General features: G+C 33.1%; 1 protein-coding gene across 2 annotated transcripts; it reads left to right on the top strand.

Moving 5' to 3' along the window:
• Nucleotides 1-999: 999 nt before the first annotated feature.
• LOC102591454 (probable isoprenylcysteine alpha-carbonyl methylesterase ICMEL1) lies at nucleotides 1,000-9,266 on the top strand. Of its 2 annotated transcripts, none has more exons than XR_001473569.1 (11): nucleotides 1,000-1,761; nucleotides 5,038-5,114; nucleotides 5,223-5,292; nucleotides 5,392-5,472; nucleotides 5,856-5,930; nucleotides 6,687-6,788; nucleotides 6,872-7,012; nucleotides 7,484-7,524; nucleotides 7,644-7,798; nucleotides 8,685-8,775; nucleotides 8,889-9,266. XR_001473569.1 is itself a non-coding variant. In XM_006348702.2 (11 exons), the coding sequence occupies exons 1-11, from the start codon at nucleotides 1,370-1,372 to the stop codon at nucleotides 9,042-9,044; spliced, it is 1,395 nt and encodes a 464-aa protein (XP_006348764.2). In that variant the 5' UTR covers nucleotides 1,000-1,369; the 3' UTR covers nucleotides 9,045-9,266. The 2 variants fall into 2 exon arrangements, 1 of the variants encoding a protein (XP_006348764.2); XM_006348702.2 differs by having other exon boundaries at nucleotides 7,484-7,549; nucleotides 7,655-7,798.
• Nucleotides 9,267-20,808: the final 11,542 nt, after the last annotated feature.

The following is a 20,808-nucleotide window of genomic DNA, read 5'->3' as shown; positions in this document are numbered from 1 at the left end:
TGATAAAAATATCTTTTGGGTGTTTTAGCCCAATAACTTATATCAGAGTCAATAGTTCTACGAAATAAGTATTTAAATAAGAAAGAAATAGAGTGGAGGCTGAGTTAATGTTTTTGCCTATCTAGGAGTCGATTTACTATCTTTATCGGTAGCTTGTGAGACGTATACATAAAAAAGAAGCCAGTGAATTTTGATAGATATAATACTCAATTTATCGTATATGAGTCCATGACTAGTATTATCTCATAAATTTATTCTTTACACCTTATTTGACTCATGTTATCTCATAAATTTATCCTTTACACCTTGTTTGGCTGGTTATAACTGAAGTTTCAACATACTATACTATATCATGCCCAACCTTACGAAATTTCAATATATTATACCATCCGTATCCCCAACCTACCTTCGGTAAAGGATTCAATGATCTCTCATGAGTCTCAAACTCTCAGATTCGAAATTCCCTACATGCATTCTTGATCAATCTTGCACAGAACTTACCTAATGTAAATCATCTTTCGTATCTTATTTCCAAACTATTATACTAAAAAAAAAATTATCTCCGCAATTTCAAATTCCTTTATAAAAAAAAGGGAAAAAGGACAAATATATCTCCGAACTATCGTAAATGGTATGCAGATGCCCTCCGTCATACTTTTGGGTCATTGGTGCCCCTGCCGTCCAAAAAATTAGAGGATATATGTCCTTCACTTTAACGGAAGACTAAGTAGGGACACGTGACCCAATCTTATAGTCAATCCAATATTTAATAAATATCGAGTCGACGGATAAGATTATGACATGTGTATGTCCGTTAGTATAAAGGATATATATGCTCTAGTTTTTGAACGACAAGGGCACCAATGCCCTAAAATTATGATGAAGAATATCTGTATATCATTTAATTCGGACCCTCGGGTATATTTGTCCTTTTTCTCTGAAAAGAAAAAAACATATGCTAAAAACAAATACAAAAAAACTAACATATGATAACACAACATGTGGAACCAAGCCTTTAGCGTTGTCCCCACTATTGTTTCTTCCTCTTCTTCTCTGTAAAAATTCAAACTATTAACCAAAAAGAACACAAATTTTTCTCAAATCTCTATGAAATCAAATCAATAATTCATTGAGATAAGAGAATCTTGATCCCTCCATCTTCCCATCTCTTCAATTAAACTAACTTTTACAGTACACAACAAAAATCCAACTCATTTTTTCACTTTTTTAGCAATAAAAATTGAATCTTGAAAACATTGTCTTCTTGTTTTTTCCCCTTAAAAATCAAATCTTTTTTACTTTCCATAGACAAATTTGTCTTCTTGTTCTTGATTATTAGTTAAAAATCAATTTTTTTTGTTGTTTCTCAATGCAACCCTTAAATCTTCTTCCTATTTCTAACCCCAATTCACCACCATCAATGTTGATTCCAACATCCTCTGCTTCTGCTGACACAATGTTAGTCAGATCAGAACCCCATATTATACACTCATCTTCTTCATCAACCATACTACTTGTTCAAGATGATGATGATGATTCAAAGATTGAGACAAAGCCCCTTCTTACTAGAGCTTTTAGTTATTCTTCTTCTTCATCATCGTCGTCGTCTAATTTAGTTATGCAGCAGAGGAGGCGCCGGATAGCCAGTGCAAATTCCCTTTTGTCTGGAGCTGTTGAGGGTTGTCGCAGAGAAATGGGAAAGGCTGCTTCTGATACTTATGTTGTAACTAGGCTTAGCTTTAGACTCTTGCGATATCTCGGGTAATAATCTCTTTTATAAAACTGTGTTTTGGTTATAATGTTTTGTTTAGTATGATGATGATGATGATGATGGTATGCAATGAGCTTAAATGAAGAAGCGGAGATTCATATATGCAACATCAACTTGTTTGGGATTGAGGCGTAGTTGTTGCATGTTTGTTGGAATGATTTATTTAGTATGATGATGATGACATGAATGAGCTTAAATGAAGAAGTGGAGATTCATATAGAAGAGCCCAACTTGTTTGGGATTGAGGGGTAGTTGTTGTATTTTGGTTGGAATGATTTATTTAGTATGATGATGATGACATGAATGAGCTTAAATGAAGAAGTGGAGATTCATATAGAAGAGCCCAACTTGTTTGGGATTGAGGGGTAGTTGTTGTATTTTGGTTGGAATGATTTATTTAGTATGATGACAATGATATGAATTGAGCTTAAATTAAGAACTGAAGATTCATATAGGCAACTCCAACTTGTTTAGGATTGAGGTGTAGTTGTATTTTGGTTAGAATGTTTTATTTAGTATGGTGATGATGATATGAATGAGCTTAAATGAAGAAGTGGAGATTCATATAGGTGACATCAACTTGTTTGGGATTGAGCCGTAGTTGTATTTTGGTTAGGATGTTTTATTTAGTATGACGATGATGATGATGATGATATGAATGAGCTTAAATGAAGTAGTGGGGATTCATATAGTTGATCCCAACTTATTTGGGACTGAGGCGTAGTTGTTGTATTTTGGTTATAGTGTTTTATTTAGTATGATGATGATGATATGAGTGAGCTTAAATGAAATAGTGGGGATTCATATAGCGGACCTCAACTTGTTTGGAACTGAGGTGTAGTTGTTGAATTCTTGTTATAATGATTTGTTTAATATGATGATGATGATATGAAATGAGCTTAAATGAAGAAGTGGAGATTCATATAGCGAAATCCCAACTTGTTTGGGTTGAGGTGTAGTTGTTGTATTATGGTTATAATGATTTTATCGGTTACATGTTTGGATTTGTTTATATTTGAGTTTGTGTATTGGTTTGTCTTCTGGGAAATATTGTCTTGAACTTTGACTGTTTTAAGGGAAAAGATCCAATTTGCCTCTATACTATCCGGAATTGCTCAAATTTGCGATTTGTTACAATTTTAGTTCATTCATACCTTGGCCATTAGAAAATAACTATGCATTTGTCTTGTATTTTTCCTTTACCATTAACAGAGATCTAATATGCACGTGCTAAACTCTTCAAGAAAAAAAAGGTTCAAATTTATTCCTCAACCCTTGTCTATGGGCTACAATTACCAGTTGGAGCGCCGTTAGGGGTCAAGGGAAATAATGAGACTTTTTCCTAATAGTGAGAGTAAAATTAGACAAAGTTTATACCAACTCAAAATTTATAACAACAACAACAACAACAACAACCCAGTGAAATCCCACTAGGTGGGGTCTGGGGAGGGTAAGTAGTACGCAGACCTTGCCACTACCTCGTGGAGGTAGAGAGGCTGTTTCCAAGAGACCCTCAGCTCAAGAACATCAAATCTAAGTGACAGGAGAGATATATGCAACATAACAGCCAATACAAAAGATAGCGTATAATCAACCAATGAGACAATAACAAGAAAGATATAGGGAGTGAAACGCAGTAAACAGCAAAAGGCTAGGACTGCTCCAAACGCTAACAACCCAAGCCTTCGCAAGGGAAGACAACCCGCTAACCCTACTAACCTTCAACCTTAATACGCGACCTCCACTCCTTCCTATCTAGAGTCATGTCCTCGGTGATGTGAAGCATAGCCAAGTCTTGTCTAATCACCTCTTCCCAATACTTCTTGGGTCTACCTCTACCCCTCCGCGTACCCTCTACCACCATTACCTCGCACCTCCTCACTGGGGCGTCTGCACTCCGTCTCTTCACATGTCCAAACCATCTCAGTCTCGCTTCCCTCAGCTTGTCCACCACAGAGGCCACTCCCACCTTCTCCCGGATAACCTCATTCCTAATCTTGTCGCTCCTAGTGTGCCCACACATCCATCTCAACATCCTCATCTCCGCAACATGCATTTTATGAACATGTGCGTTCTTAACTGGCCAACACTCCGCTCCATACAACAAGGCCGGTCTAACTACCACTCAAAATTTATAAGTGGTCTAGCATTACATGTAACCATGGTTTTGCCAGCTTTGGAGACAACACTAGTTGGGAGTATGTTTCCTTATAGAGTTCACGATCAATTATACTTCAGGTGTTAGGAAAGACCAATCATACTAATGAGTAAGTCACCCGTCTTATTTCATCTTTCATGTAGTTTAATGTGTTATTGGAAGTAGTATAAGATGAATGAAAAGTGAAATGAGAAGGCAACCGATTACACCTGAACTTACACAGAATACAGTCATACAGAACAAAGAAAGGGGTTAACTTGAGGGACAGGAACAGATGCCATAACTGGCAGTAAGAGTATGTTGTTCACTTTCACTTCTAATGATTGAAGATAAGTTTCTAGTGATGCTATTATATTTGGTGGTCTGGCTTTTAGCTTGCATATTCAAGAAGCTGCTTACCAACAATGACAAGTTGGAAGTGAAGTGGAGGCAATAAGCTTTTCCTGCTGGCCTCCTAGGAATGAATTCTCTGCTGGCCTCCTTTTCCTGCTAACCAAACTTAAGGAGGGAGAACACGTGTCTACTGATTTTCTTCTTTCCTCCATCTACATAAAAGAGTTATGCATGATGATTCCAACCTTTTCCATGCCAGGTTATTGTGTCTTAGATCAGCATGTCCAAGTCACCTCCTAGATATATGTGACCCTGCCATCTTTGATGGCCAAGTTAAAACTATGATTTGTCTCTATGCCGTTTATGCCAAATATTCTTACCTGTGAATAGGTCGGTTCATTTATCTGAAGGTTTCGCCCTATCAAATTTTACACTACACAACATCTTCTTAGATATTCTTTATTGTTGCATATCAATAGAGCCATTGAAGTAGACTAGTAAAATTCAGCTTCTCCACATGTTATAAAGAAACCACTTGATTGCTTATCACCCAAATGTTCCATTTCACCCTAACCTTTCAAGAGGAGCTTTTAGAATGCCTAGCACTCTTTTAATATTAACTTTTATAGTTAGCCAATCAACGTCACTGCAATGTTCTCTTAGTAACTCTTTGAATATTCTATGCTGTAGGGATCTATTCATATCTCAAATCTTAATGTCTAATGTATATAAAAGGCACTTTCTAAATGTTTTCTGGTTATCCACCTTTGTTCAGGGTAGGGTACAGATGGATCGCCAGGTTTCTTGCCCTTGGCTGTTATGCTATGCTGCTTATACCTGGTTTTATTCAAGGTCTGAAACATCTCAGATATGTCATCTGAACACCTGATTTTAAATATCTTGTTGACTTCATATTTTAGAATATAACGCCCATAAATAAATCATGCTTGTCTGATGCAGTTGGATATTACTATTTCTATTCCAGTCAAGTACTTAGAGGCATTGTTTATGGTGATCAACCGAGAAATAGGTATACTTTGTGGAATTCAGTCCTTATTTTCATAGGATGCTTGAGCATACTTTTGTATGCCTTCATGGATTTATACCTGGTTAAAGTCTCATGGTGCAGGCTAGATCTATACCTGCCGAAAAATATGAACGGGCCAAAGCCAGTTGTTGCATTTGTAACAGGTGGAGCATGGATCATTGGGTGCGTAATTAAGTCATTTCCTTCAATTACATCCATTTATCCTTACAACCGAGGAATATCCTATGTTGTAAAATCTAGTCTGAGATAATATGAGCTGCCAGCTTCTATCTGTATGCTAAGTGTGGAAACTGTTACATTTTCTTCACACCATTCACATTATAAGCATCGAAAGCTGATCTATTAGCTTTTCAGCATGAATGCTTGAGGATTATTATTCCTGCTGCTTACTATGCTACGTGGCTACACCGTAGAAGCTCTTATGCTTACATTGTAAACATTAATCAACACATAGTTAAAATAGTGACTCCTTCTCTTGTTTAAGCGAGCCAGTGACGGTTTGATAAAATTTTGTTCTTAGTTATTCTTTCTTCTTTGTGTTACAGCTACAAAGCTTGGGGTTCTCTTCTAGGACAACAATTGTCAGAAAGAGACATTATTGTGGCATGCATTGATTACAGGTGATTACTATTTCATCTGAGAAAACCAGTGCTTTTTTGGGCTTAATGTACATTTGCATGATGGATCGTTTAGATGTATGAGTTTTGTAGTTCATGTTCTCTATTTCTTGCGCATTTCTGAGTTATTAGTTTTTAGTTTTTTTGCTTTCGTAGGAAAGATTTAGGCATTTCATCTTATTTACCACATGATACGTTATCTGAAAAAAATATTACTATGTTTTTGCTGATATTCACTGAAGTTAGCTTTTTGGACACTTGGTATAATTTTTAAGTTCGCTAATACCTGTCTTGTAACTTTCACAACCTACAACAATCTTGTTCTGTGTAATGATACAATAGAACGAACTGGTCTACTATCAGAAAGGCAAAAGCAGAGTGTTGGTTTACCATATATGTGATGATGCATCTAAAGAGCATTACTTATTTTCTTTTCCTCATAAAATAATCTTTCTTGCATCCAAGCACAAAGATCTTTCTCACAATATAACTCCCAACTCATCCGAAAGGAGCCAGCTAATATGATTGGGAAATATTAATCTAACAAGTTGAAGAGGATTAAGAGAAGAACAATGTCCAAGATGTGATGTAAGCTTTGCGCAACCGAGGAAGAAAAATTCCAAGTCAAACTTTCTCCCGTTGTTTCTCTCACGTTGCATATACTATATGTTGGATCATTCGATGGACGCTTAAATTGTACTTGTATGCAGCCACTAGTTGGTTTTTGATAACTAAAGGTGTTACATTAATTGTTTGCAGAAATTTTCCTCAGGGGACAATTAGTGACATGGTTAAGGATGCTTCTCAAGGTATCTCCTTTGTTTGTAACAAGATAGCTGAATATGGAGGTGACCCGAACAGGTAGCCGAGTTGTTTTCTCCTTCATTCTCATGAATAATTCCCTCTAATTAAGAATGAAATATCATGGTTTATTCTTCTTCTAGAATTTACTTAATGGGACAATCCGCTGGTGCACATATTGCTACATGTGCTCTCTTGGAGCAGGCAATCAAGGAGACTGGTGCCGAACCAAGAGCTTCTTGGAGCACCACCCAAATAAAGACATATTTTGGTCTATCTGGAGGGTAAGTTCTTGTTCAAGTCCCTGGGACTACAAGGCTTAGAGTCTTTGCCACTTCTTCCTTTAGGTCTTCTAAAAACCTTAAATTCCCAGATGAAGTTAGAATTTCAATTGAACTGAGTCCAGATTTTGTTGTATTTAAACTGACGATCTATCTGAAACAACCTCTCCACCTATGAGGTAGGGGTAAGGTCTGTGTACACTAGGTATGTTGTTGTTGTTGAATGATATACGAAGTTCATTAGATTCCATTAAATTAATTTCATGATATTTCCTTATGATTTTCCATCAACTTGCAAGCACTGTCATTTCTGTTTCTCTTTGAGCTCAAAGCGTGTACGTAGCAATTGTTGCTATAGAAGCTATAAGTTGCTTAATAAGGTCACGGGCAAAATGATTAATGAAGTATCTCTTTTCTTGATTTTGGTAAGTGGAATTGATTGAACTAATACACCATTTTTCAACACATGAGCAGGTATAATATCCTTAAGCTTGTTGATCACTTCCATAGCCGAGGTTTGTACCGTTCAATTTTTCTAAGGTATATATATTACTGACTTCTGGTACATGAATGCTTTTACAAACGCATACTGCTATTAAATTTTTCCAGTACATATCGCTGATATTGTTTTTAGTACTTGCACAGTATAATGGAAGGGGAACAAGGTCTGAGACAATACTCACCAGAATTAATGGTTCAGGACCCAAACACAAAAAATGCTGTCTCTCTTCTTCCTCCTATGGTCCTTTTCCATGGTACTGCAGATTATTCCATTCCGTGTGATTCCAGGTCTGGACCTCCTCTTCATACACTCATTTACTGTACAATTCAGTTAATAAATAAAGAAATGTGTCATTCTTTTTGGGATTGACTAAAAACGGAAGGGTGTCACATAAAATGGGACGGAGAGAGTAACTTTTATGCTTTATAGTTTCAAGTTCACCATGAATGTCTGCTCGAAATACTAAGTTGGAATGAGTTTATCTGAACGAGATATTCAGTCCATTGCCATTCATTTTAATTCGACTAATTTGACTGGTTGAAGATTTTCTTATTAAATGGTAATTACTAATAGCATTGCATGTAGACCCTTAATACTTGCTAGTGTCCAACATTGGTTGAAGAATGAGTTGTTATATCAATCATCGCTTTCTGAACTAGCTTTTGAGGTTGAGTTAGTCCCATATTTCATTTTTAACAAGGTAACCGAAGTCAGAGTCATGAGCTAATTTTTGAGGTTAACTCAGGCCCCGAGGTCCAATAGCTGTCTTACTTTTTGTATGAACACCTCGTTGTCCTCAATTACCTGCCACCACCATCCCTATATATCCAATTCATTGGGACCTTTCATGTCTGTCTGTGGCCCTCTACCCATCATATATCAGAATTTTCGTTGCAAAACCTATTATTGCATCAACACAAGTCACAGGCGGAACCAATATAACCAAGAATGAAGATAGATGGTTTCGATTGCTCTCCCTTAATGCATAAATTCTCCATTTTGAGGCATTTCCACTGGATGCAGCCAGCTTATGTCACTAGGATATAAGATGTATAGGTTAGAACTTAGATACATAAACTATGGAGCAGAGCAAAACTGGTTAATTAATCGTAGAACATAGTGGCTGCATGTATTATGGAAAGGTTGCTAATGTACGTATTTCACTCAATTCAGCAAGAGTTTTGCTGATACTCTTAAAGCTCTCGGTGTCAAAGCAGAATGTATCCTATATGAAGGAAAGACACATACAGATTTGTTTCTTCAGGTAACTGATGCCTCATTTGCTTATATCGCGGAAAAGTTCTTGTACACATTATAGTCCTTCCCTTATCCGCGTTTGATTTTTTCCCTTCTGATTCTTGCTTTGCTAACGTTTAGGATCCAATGAGAGGTGGAATAGATGATATGCTAGATGATCTAATTACGCTGATTCATGGTGATAGCTCTGAAACCATCAGAGAAAATTCGACTCCAAGAAAACGACTTGTACCTGAGTTCATGTTGAAGATGGCTCGAAGTGTTAGCCCCTTTTAACAATCATTCTACTACTGTACCATAATCCATTGTGTTCACTTGGATCATTTTGAGCTCGATGAATCGCCAGAGCTTTCGATTAGATTAACTTTGATCCTCTTATTCCTTGTTTTAGTTAGTTTAAAGTGGACTTGCTAACAAAAGTAGCCATACAAATAGGTTATTCTTGGAAGGAAAAAAACCCTTCATTCAATTATTCTTATTGTAATATACTTCTAAGTATTTTTCTATTACCTATGTGTGTATTTTCCTATTTCAAAACCTTTTTTTCTAGCCAAATTGAAGTGAAGAGGATCCGATTGACCGAGAAATGAAAGATCTATCGTTTTAACACTCTAAGGGATCGTTTGGTAGAGTGTATAAGAATAATGTTGAATATGATGTATTAGTAATGCATGCATTAGTAGTAATGCTTGCATTATTTCTTATACATTGTTTGGTTTGATGTATTGGAAATAGCAAGCCTTGTATAAAGACTATTAAAAAATATTTGTTTACAAAAATACCCCCACATTATTATTATAATTAATATATTTATTATAATAATAATAATTATAATAATTATAATTATTATGTTTATTATTATTATTATAATAATAATAATAATTATTATGCTTAGAGGGTAGTTTTGTCATTAGTTAATCTAATGCATGCATTAAAACCATTGCATTGCTAATACCTAGAAATTCATGGTATTAGCAATACACACCTTAATACACAATAGAGTGTATAACTAATGCAAGCATTAGTTATACATAGGTTGGAAAAGAGCACCAAACAAGGTACTAGTAATACACAATGCTAATGCATGCGTTATTTTTCCTAATACAGTCTACCAAACGACCCCTGAAAGAAAGAAAACTTAAAGCATAGAAAGTGTCCTTAAGAGAAGAGAGTTATGGATAAACGAGCAAGAGGGACGAATGTGAAAAGGTAGATGCAAGATCCAAGGAGCTTTTTTCTCTAGGAAGATTGTGTTCGTGTCACACAAAAAGATTTATTTAAGCACTCTCTTTGAGTTTTTTATATAGTCGATATCAAAATTTGTTTTTTTGCATCTATCGATGATTTAATGATAATTCAGAAGATTTTTTCCGTAAAAAAGGGTCATGTTCCTATGGAAAAAAAAGTCTTAGAGGGTATTTGGATTGACTTAAAAGTTGGTCAAACCTATTTTAAAGTTAATTTTTTACTTTTGAAAGTGTTCAGCAAATATAAAAAATAATTTAAAATAATTCAAAAATGACTTAAAATAAGTCAAAAACAAAAAGTAGGTCTCCCTCTACTTTTTATTTTTTTGACTTAAAAGTAATTTCAATTTGACTTTTTTATTTTTAACTTAAAAACTACTTTTTTTAAATCAATCCAAACGGGCTCTTAGTTATCTTACATTACCTTAATTTATTATTTAATCATGATAAATTATTAAAATTGGTGTGAACATTTTATGCGCGTATAGACTAATCTACGGACTGATGAGACTATTCCATATATAATAAATTAGCTACTTCTCAACTTGGAAAAAACTTAGCACATGAAAAGTGGACCACAAGAAGTTTCATTTATGTCAATCCAATAAAAATAGTCTTTAACAACAATAAATATGCACATTAATAAAGAGAGGTGAACTTTTACTGACATTAGTTAATTGTCATTTGATCAAATGTCGCTATAAGCTTTAGGGACATTTATAAAGAGTGTAAATAATTGCCTTTAAAAGTACATATTTAGCGGCAATTACACTATTACTGTTAATTAATTATTGTTAAAGACCATTTGAGTCGGACACAAGTTCCATTTCTTAACATACAGAGATTTTAGTAGCTCGATTGATTTGCTACTTAAAAGTATTTTTACAAATTGATTAGTCATACACAAATATAACCACTCAAAAAATAAAACACTTTTCAAAATAAATTAATTTTAGAAATTTGACCAAACAAACTTATTCAAGACCGAAAACATCATAGTCATCAACTTGAGAGGACTTGACCAAGTAAAATATTATAAATTAAATATACAGAAAATTACAACCAAATATCATTCGGTCATCTAATTTATAAAATATATATACAATATATAGTGTATGGTATTTATTTTATACTAAACATGTATACATATTCGTATATCGAAGTATATATATAGTATACATATCATATACATAATATATATAGTACATATACAACGAAAATATAAAAATAATACATATTTTAATCATATCGATAAACTAGTTAGCGAAGGATATGTAAGTTTCCTATAAATGTTAGCCCAAGCCTCCCACCCCCCACCCCCCCAAAAAAATGGAGGTGATTTTTTTTTCAACAATAAAGGGTCCACAAATTTATGAATTCCTTATGAATGTTCCCTTGAGAAATATTATAAAAGGACTAGCATATAAGCTTGTTGATAAAAATATAATCATCTCATAGAAGATAATTAATTCCTTTTTGCTCCAATTTGATCTCCATGAATTACAAAGCATTATTCTTCTTAGCTTGTCTTATCATAATCGTCTGTTTATCCTCAGCAACTTCTAGGAGATTGCCAGGTGTAGTATTAATCCCTTTATTGTAATGTAATATACATGGACGGAGCTAGATAAGGTCAAGGGGTTCATCCCAACTCTCTTTAGTAGAAAATTATATTGTTTATATATAGTTGAAATTATTATTTTAAAAGTATATATAGTAGATGTTGAATCCCTATTGACTTCTTATTTCGTGTGTTTATTTCTTCATATTAATGAAAATTTCGACTGCGTCATTCATAATTTAACGGTACCGTTTAATATTTTTTATGTACATATAGTAGATGTTAAACCCCTTACTGACTTCTTAATTCGTATGCTTATTTCTTTATATATACTTGTTTGGCTATTAGAATTTTTCATGTTTTTTATTTAAAAAAATCACTTTATTTGAAAATCAGTGTTTGGTCATGAAAATTTCAAACTCACTTAAAGTAGTACTTGAAATTTGAAAAACACTCAAAATCTTATTTTCATTTTCACAATAGTAGACGTTTGATCATGTTTCAGTGTGAAAATAGAAAAAAATAATTTTTATTTTCAAAGTGAAAAATGATATATGGTTGTGTTTGACCGTGGAATAAATTAGAGGTGGTTTTTTTGAATTTTTGTGATTAATTTAGAGCGAAAAAGTGAATTTGTTGTGTTTGAAAATTCTGAAATCCCTGAAAAAAGTGAAAATACTTTTTTTTCCAGCATTTTATGGCTAAATTTCGGAGTTCGTAAAAAAAATTCATGGCCAAACGCCTACATCAAAACAACTAAATATTATGTACAAAAATTATAACTAATCACAGCTCCATCTTCAACTTCAACTTAAAAAGTTTCAAATAAAGTGAAAAGTATTTGAAATAGTACATAATATAGCTCATATATGTTTCAGGTAAATTAATCAAATTGAGTGATTTTGCTAGTTTTTAGAAAGGCATAAACATTAACGTACCTTTTAACTTGACCTCAGCTAACATTTATGCCCTCCAACTTTGAGTTTACATTCAAATTCTAAACATTTTATTAAGATTTCCAAATAAAAAAAATTTTAAAAAAAAAAATTCATAGCCAAGGGCCCACTACTAGTATTTTGATTTTTAACCTTAATTATTATTATTTTTCCAAATTTAAATGTTACTTGTATGATGTATAACTTAATTCCTCTTTAACTACAGGTTATAGATGCAATGCCTATAAATTTCGAGAAGAATCGTGTTCACCACGTAGATCCCTCTACCTTAGAGATTCTGAGAAACCATATATTCAACCACCAAATTCAATATCGTCACCTGGTAAAGTTTTGCGCAAAATATATTATTTCACCTGATATAGTTTATTATATGCAAAAGTTAAAAGAAAAAAAAGTTTTAAGTTATTGTGTGTGTTACTTCATGAGTTGATTAGTTGACCTATCTAGCGGTCCAACCCATCAAATTTTGGACGAGTTGGAAGGATTACATATTTCAATTGGCGAAGAACACGGTATGATGAGAGATGATAATCTTTATTGGATTTGAGATACACAATACAAATTATTTTATTTGGTAGGTACTATCGATGAAGCTACCGCGAAGGCTATGAACTTAGAAATGGAGAGCAATTTGAAGAAATGACCTTAAATCTTAGTGTACTGACCCCTAATCGAATTGTTTGGGATTCAGAAGTGGAAGAAATTGTTTTATCTACTAATAGTGGTCAAATTGGCATATTACCAAATCACGCCCCTATTGCCACAGCTGTAGATATAGGGATTTTGAGAATACGCCTTAACGACCAATGGTTAACGATGGCTCTGATGGGTGGTTTTGCTAGAATAGGAAATAATGAGATCACTGTTTTAGTAAATGATGCGGAGAAGGGTAGTGACATTAATCCACAAGAAGCTCAGCAAACTCTTGAAATAGCGGAAGCTAATGTGAAAAAGGCTGAAGGAAGGAGACAAAAAATTGAGGCAAATCTAGCTCTCCGACGAGCTAGAACACGGGTGGAGGCTAGCAATCCGATTTCATAACTAGTTGGTACGTTCGAATAATAAAAAGAAGTTCTCTTTCTAATCCTATTTAGATTCTGTCGGGTGAATACAATCAAATACAATCAAACAGAATCCAATTCTGATGCAAAAATTCAAATTAAAAAATGAAATAGAAAAGATACAAAATCAAAAAATAAATATCACTAAAGGTGGGTTGTAAACCTTATTAGATACCATTGACTCTGGTATCTAATAAGTTTTACCTACTATTGGATTTGTCTAGCAGCTACAACAACTCCTTTCAATCCCAACCGAACCACCGAAACTTCAATCTAGTAGCAAACCAACCAACCTATACTAGACAGATCATATTCAACAGCCAGAACCAACAGTATATCCTCATCAACCTCAGATCAACAAATAAGAGCAAGTAGATCAAATTTCACATAAGAAGGGTAAACCGATACAATCCACACATCACAGACAAAGATAAGGCAAATGCGATGCAAAATGCAATAATGATGTCATGTAGTCGTGATGCATGTCTGTCCTACGATACACATCTGTTGACGTAATCAGTCCGCGTTGAATACTCAAATCAGAACCCACGGGGGCCGCACATGGACCATGTATCACCGCCGGAACCAGATCCCATCGGCATCCAAATCGCTAGCCGGAGCTAGTCCATCTCATATATCTCTAGCCGGAGCTAGTCTCAACTGTGTCTCATATCCATCCATCCTCATATCAGTGTCTCAGAACTCATGCAACAGATAGTTCACACATGGGATGAATAATGAATATGCACATGTCATCAATCACAATCATATCACGATCACATCATAGTATTACACATCATCTGTTTCAACATCAATGTCTGTATCAATCATAGCCTACTCATGCTCTTCTATCCCCTCAATATGAGTTATCACATGACTTATTCAACAAATTCAAGTCACATATAACACATTTAGCTCGTTTTATTCCCCATCTTTCATTTACAACAATTCCAATCAACAAATAAAACTCATCCTCAATTCCCATTACTCCCCAACACAATTAGGAAAGTAGTCATGCGTAGTCTAAGAGTTTTACAAAGTTTGGAAGCCACTTGCCTTAAAACGAACTCCAAAAGTTACTTGACTTGAGCCCTTTCCTTTCCGAGTATAATCCGGATCACGATAATCTATTCAAACAATTATTCACAATCACAATTCGAGTCCAATGACACCAAAATCAAGAAATTTAGGGAAAAAGGGCAAAACGGTCCAAATGTCTCATACCGGAAAACGATACCCAAATTTGGAAATTTTTTATGTAAAATGATCCTTAAAGTATTTGGAAGCTAATGGTGAAAACCAATTTGAAAACGGAGTTGAAATCAATTCACAAACTCAATTTGAAGGAAAATCCACGTTCTTGAAGAAGCCTAAATTATTCGGATCCGAAACCCCGACTCGAAAATGAAATATCTCTTGAAAAACATCTTACCCATGCTTAGATAAGTTCAAATATGAAATTTCATCAAAAACGGAGTTAAGATCGACCTTGAAATTCTCAATTTATCAAACTTTAACTTTACCGGGAAAGTCCAAATTGTACGCGGTTAATATGATGAAAATAATCGATGAATCAATAATTTTATGTTAAAATCAGTTTACCCATAACATAAGGATCGTAAATATACCTTTTTCATCAAAAAGGGAGTCCAAATCGATAAAACCCCAATTTTTCCCAAGAGGTTTACGGATAAAAAACCAGATAAAGAAATTATGAGAAAATGTCGAATTGAAGATTGAATGCTAACCCTCATATTAATTCAAGAAGAAACCCGTAAGAATCACTCCATTCCGATCTCTAGAACTCCCGATATGCTCAAAATACCAAATGAACACAGTCTGAGATTTTTATAACAGTGCATGACTGTTATGCACCAGAAAAACAGCAGTTAAATCCTTCACTAAAAAGGCCGTAATTTCCTCATACGATAGTGAAATGACCCGATTCTTTTTTGTAAATGTCTTAAATAATGATACGGACCTGCTCGTTCAATCGGAGCTCAATTTCATGCTCGTTTGCCCAGTCAAATATCATTTCTACTCGGTAAACAATTATTTCTTATTTGCGATAAAAGTCCAATCTCGGGTTAGCGAAAATGCACCAAAATTTGCAGATAAGTCCTCTAATTCACGCTCAAAGTTTTAGAACCTTCGGAATGATTTTTTGATCTTTAAAACTAGTAATGAACCCTTTAGTTGCCACAATTTGCTGAAATAGTGTCAAAGCATCCAAGAAGTTTAAAAGCTCACCCAAAACTCATTTGGCACTTCCCGAACACAAACCAAATATGCTACTAGCTTGAAAATGACATTTCGGACTCAATGAAATCGTCGGAATTTGAATTCGAGGTCTCCTTGACCCGGTATCCGATAAGGCGTCAAGAAACTAACTTTAGGCTCAAAAACTCGAAACGCACTCGGGGCCTCTAAAATTCAACCAAGACTCATTCTAGACTTAGAATCACCCTCTGAATCCAACGGTGCCCTCGGAATTCCATTTCGAGCACCGGAACCTCGTTTGTTGACCAAAGTCAACTCTTGAGCAAAATTTCACAATTTTAGCAACTTAGGACCTCAAATCTTCGTTTTAACTCCAAATTCGACTCCATAAATTCTTATAGACCCGTTTCGACATTCTAAAACTGCTGGAATCGACGGAAATCCGATTTGAGTCTCGAAACTCCAAATGACTCGAAATAACACTTTTAACCAAACTTTAACTCTTAAAAACTCAACTTTCCAAAAACTCAACTTTTCATCAATTTTCCTCCAAACCAACTTCGAAAATACAACAATTAGGACTCGGGGCAACTATCGGGAGGGGTAAAACGGTCATTTTATGAAATTTCCAAAAATGACCTTTAGGGTCATTACAATACGCCTTAACGACCAATGGTTAACGATGGCTTTGATGGGTGGTTTTGCTAGAATAGGAAATAATGAGATCACTAATCTGTTTGGCCAAAGTTTTAAAATTAACTTATTTTGAAAAGTATTTTTATGTAAAAGTTCTTTTTGAACAAGCACTTTCAGTGAGGAGCTATTTGTTTAGGCCAATTAATATTTTTGAGCAACAATTGATGTTTCATCAAATTTCTAAAAAGTGTTTCTGGATATATTTTCTCAAAAAGTATTTCTCATACACTTTTTTTTGGTAAATAAATTACTTTATTTATCAGAATTAATATGCATTACACAAAGAGTCGCTTACAAATAGTGTCTAGATGTACATTATCAAAGTTAAAAGTGTTTATTAGTCAGGTGCAGTCAATTTTATATGTTTATTTATGTATTATATAAAAAATTTATTTACACTGACAATTTATATAGCTTATGTTTTTTTTTTCAAGATTACAGATTCATTATTTACACCCTTTCTTCTTTACATGTTTGCAGGTGGTGGATCATGAACAGAAGATCAATTGAGTAACAACAAAAAATATATTGAGCAAGAACTTAATATTATATTTATGTTAATTAAATATGGTGTTGGAGTTGGACAATTGTATGTTTGGAATTTGGATACTCTAGAATTGCTTAGTCCATGATAGATCTTCAATGGAGTTAAGCTAGTAATAAATACTCCAATACTTATGTTAATTAAGTTGAATTATGCTTGCACTATGTAATAATAAGGAATTAATACTTATGTTAATTAATGGAAATTAGCACTTTGTCCTTCAAATAATTGGTAATTTTTTTTATTTAGGACCTTTTGATTCCTGTTATAAGCATGTTTAACCTTCAATTGAATTAAACTCAATGGTACTGCACACTGGGATACCAGATACAAGGAAAGAGGAGAGCAAAATAGGAGATCAGAGGCGAGTGAGAGAGCCAAATACTTGCAAATTCATTTGAATACAGTGTATCAAAAATAAATTACACATAATTTTGACATAATATATCCGAGATACATGTATCTGGATGCGCGCACAAGAGATACATATGTATCTTGATGTATCAGGACGTGTAAGATACATGTATCCGAAGTCCAAAATCTGGTAAAATTCATAATATTATAAACTAACCCGAATATAAGTAATTAGCTCTTAAACAAGTGTGATTTCTATAATTACTGATCAATACATAAAGCCTTTTATTTGCCACTAATGAGTGTAATCGCACTCACTATGTCATGTCATCAAAATATTCCTATTTCATCAACCTTAAATAACATTATCAAAAGATTATATTTGCCTTTAAATATTGTAATTTAAATCCCTTGGAAGGAATAAACCCTTAACTCAATCTTTCTTATTGAAATATACTTCTAATATAAGTCTTTTTCTACTACCTCTGTGTGTTTGCTGTTACAAAACCTTTTTTCTAGCCTAATCAAATTGAAGCGGATTAATCAATTCACCAATAAATGAAAGATCCATCGTTTTAACATTCAAAAGAAAGATAAAAATTCCGTGTGATTCCATGTCTGGACCTCCTCTTCATGCACTTATTTACTGTACAATTCAGTTACTTAATATAGAAATGTATCATCCTTTTTGGGATCGACTAAAAACAGAAGGGTGTCATATAAATTGGGACAAAGTAACTTTTATGCTTTATGAATCGCCAGAGCTTTCGATTAGATTAACTTTGATCCTCTTTTTCCTTGTTTTAGTTAGTTTAAAGTGGACTTACTAACAAAAGTAACCATACAAATAGGTTATTCTTGGAAGGAAAAAATCCTTCATTCAATTATTCTTATTGTAATATACTTCTAAGTATTTTTCTATTACCTATGTGTGTGTTCCTATTTCAAATAGGTATATTTTATTTCATCCAAATATATTGATTTTTATCATCGACTCGTATTAGCACGTGCTTTATTACCATCATGCCCGATCTTTTAAACTTTTCAGATTGCAAAATTCAGCACACTTAATTAATATCATGGCAAATAAAGTCCATACAAAATTTAGTAGATAAAATTTACTTATATCATCTAATAAATATATGTCATATATCTTCACAAATAGTCAATTACATACATATTATTACCTTAATTTATTATTTAATCATGATAAATTATTTAAATTGATGTGAACATTTTATGCGCGTATAGACTAATCTACGGACCGGTGAGACTATTCTATAGATAATAAGAATAAATTAGCTACTTCTCGACTTGGAAAAATTTAGCACATGAAAAGTGGACCATATGAAGTATCATTTATGTCAATCCAATTCAAGCCCTATGAAAAAAAAAATCATAAAAATAATTTTTTGCGGCAATAAATATGCACATTAATAAAGAGAGCTAAAACTTTACCGGCATAAGTTTATCGCCATTGGATCAAATGTCGCTATAAGTTTTAGGGACATTTACAAAAAGTGTTAATAATTGCCTTTAAAAGTACATATTTAGCGGCAATTAATCTATTACTGTTAAAGATCATTTGAGTCAGATACAAGTTCCATTTCTTAACATACAGAGATTTCAATAGCTCGGTTGATTTGCTACTTAAAAGTGTTTTTGTAAATGATTAGCCAAACACAAATATAACTTCTCACCAAAAATAAATACTTTTCAAAATAAGTTAATTTTAGAAATTTAACGAAGCAAGCTTACTCAAGACTGAAAACATCATAGTCATCAACTTGAGAGGACTTGACCAACTAAAATAATATAAATCAAATGTTCGGAAAATTATAATCAAATATCATTCGATCATCTAATTTATATAATATATATAGTATATATATAACAGAAATATATAAATAATATATACTTTGATCATATTGATAAACTAATTAGCCGAAGAATGCGTAAGTTTCCTATAAATGTTAGCCCAAGAGTCAAGCCCTCAAAAAGGAAAAATGGAAGTGATTTTTTTTTCTTTTTTTTTTTGGTCATAGATTTTTTTTTTCCAACAAGAAAGGGTCCACACATTTATAAATTCCTTATCAATGATCCCTTGAGAAATATTATAAAAGGACTAGCATATAAGCTTATTGATTAAAATATAATCACCTCATATAAGATAATAAAATTAATTCCTTTTTGCTCCAATTTGATCTCCATGAATCACAAAGCATTATTCTTAGCTTTTTTTGTCATAATCCTCTGTCTATTCTCAGCAACCTCTAGAAGATTGACAGGTGTAGTATTAATCCCTTTATTGTAATGTTGTATAGGGACGGAGCTAGATAAAATCGAGGAGGTTTTTTAGTAGAAAATTATATTTTTTATATATAGTTTAACTTATTACTTTTTACGTATATATAGAAGATGTTAAACCTTCATTGACTTCTTATTTTGTGTGTCTATTTCTTTATATTAATGAAAATTCTGACTTCATCATTCGTAATGTAATTGTACCATTAGTTTCTTATTTTATACTAATTTTTTTATTTTTATAACAATAACTTCATTTAAAATATATTTCATGTTTAAATCATTTTTTGTTTTGTAGGAAAAGTATAATAAAACAAGCTAAATATTATTTATAAAAATTAAAATTAAACATAGCTTCATCTTCAACTTAAAATTTTTCAAATAAAGTGAAAAGTATTTGCAATAATACGTAGTAGCTAGTATATAAGATCTAATACTATCTATTTTGAGATTTTACTCTTTTATATGTTTCAGATAAATTAATCAAATTGGGTGATTTTACTAGCTTCTCGAAAGACATAATATATTAGCATGCTCTTTAACTTGAGTCCGGAGCCTAAAGGGCAAAAAAAATGGTAAAAAATTCCAAAAGGGCACATCACTTTTTATTTTAGCCAAAAGGGCAAAATCGCTGCGTCAGCAGCGATTTTCCTCTGACAAAATGACAAAATCGCTGCCCTAGCAGCGATTTCGTCTAAAAATAATTTTTATTTTTTTTATTAAAAATCGCTGCTTTTTTTTCTTTAAAAAAACTAAAACAGCACATCAAAAAAAAAATTAACCAAAAGGGCTTCTGACAAAACAAAGAATATACATCTCATGTACACAAAACAATGCTTCACTACTGTGGATATACATCTCATGTACATAAAAGAATATTAAATTCAGAAAAAAACTTTTTTTAAAAAATTCTTAACGAAATTCGCTGCTATAGCAGCGATTTTGAAGAAAAAAAAGTTTTTTCTTTTTTGATAAAATATGCAGCGATTTTTATTTTTGTTTTGTCAGAAGCCCTTTTGGTTAAATTTTTTTTTGATGTGCTGTTTTAGTTTTTTTAAAGAAAAAAAAGCAGCGATTTTTAATAAAAAAAATAAAAA

The sequence above is a fragment of the Solanum tuberosum genome, unplaced genomic scaffold (genome assembly GCF_000226075.1).
Source record: "Solanum tuberosum cultivar DM 1-3 516 R44 unplaced genomic scaffold, SolTub_3.0 scf00103, whole genome shotgun sequence".
NCBI lineage: Eukaryota > Viridiplantae > Streptophyta > Magnoliopsida > Solanales > Solanaceae > Solanum > Solanum tuberosum.
Note: the sequence above shows the minus strand (reverse complement) of the source record. Positions and strands in the feature narration are given on the sequence as shown.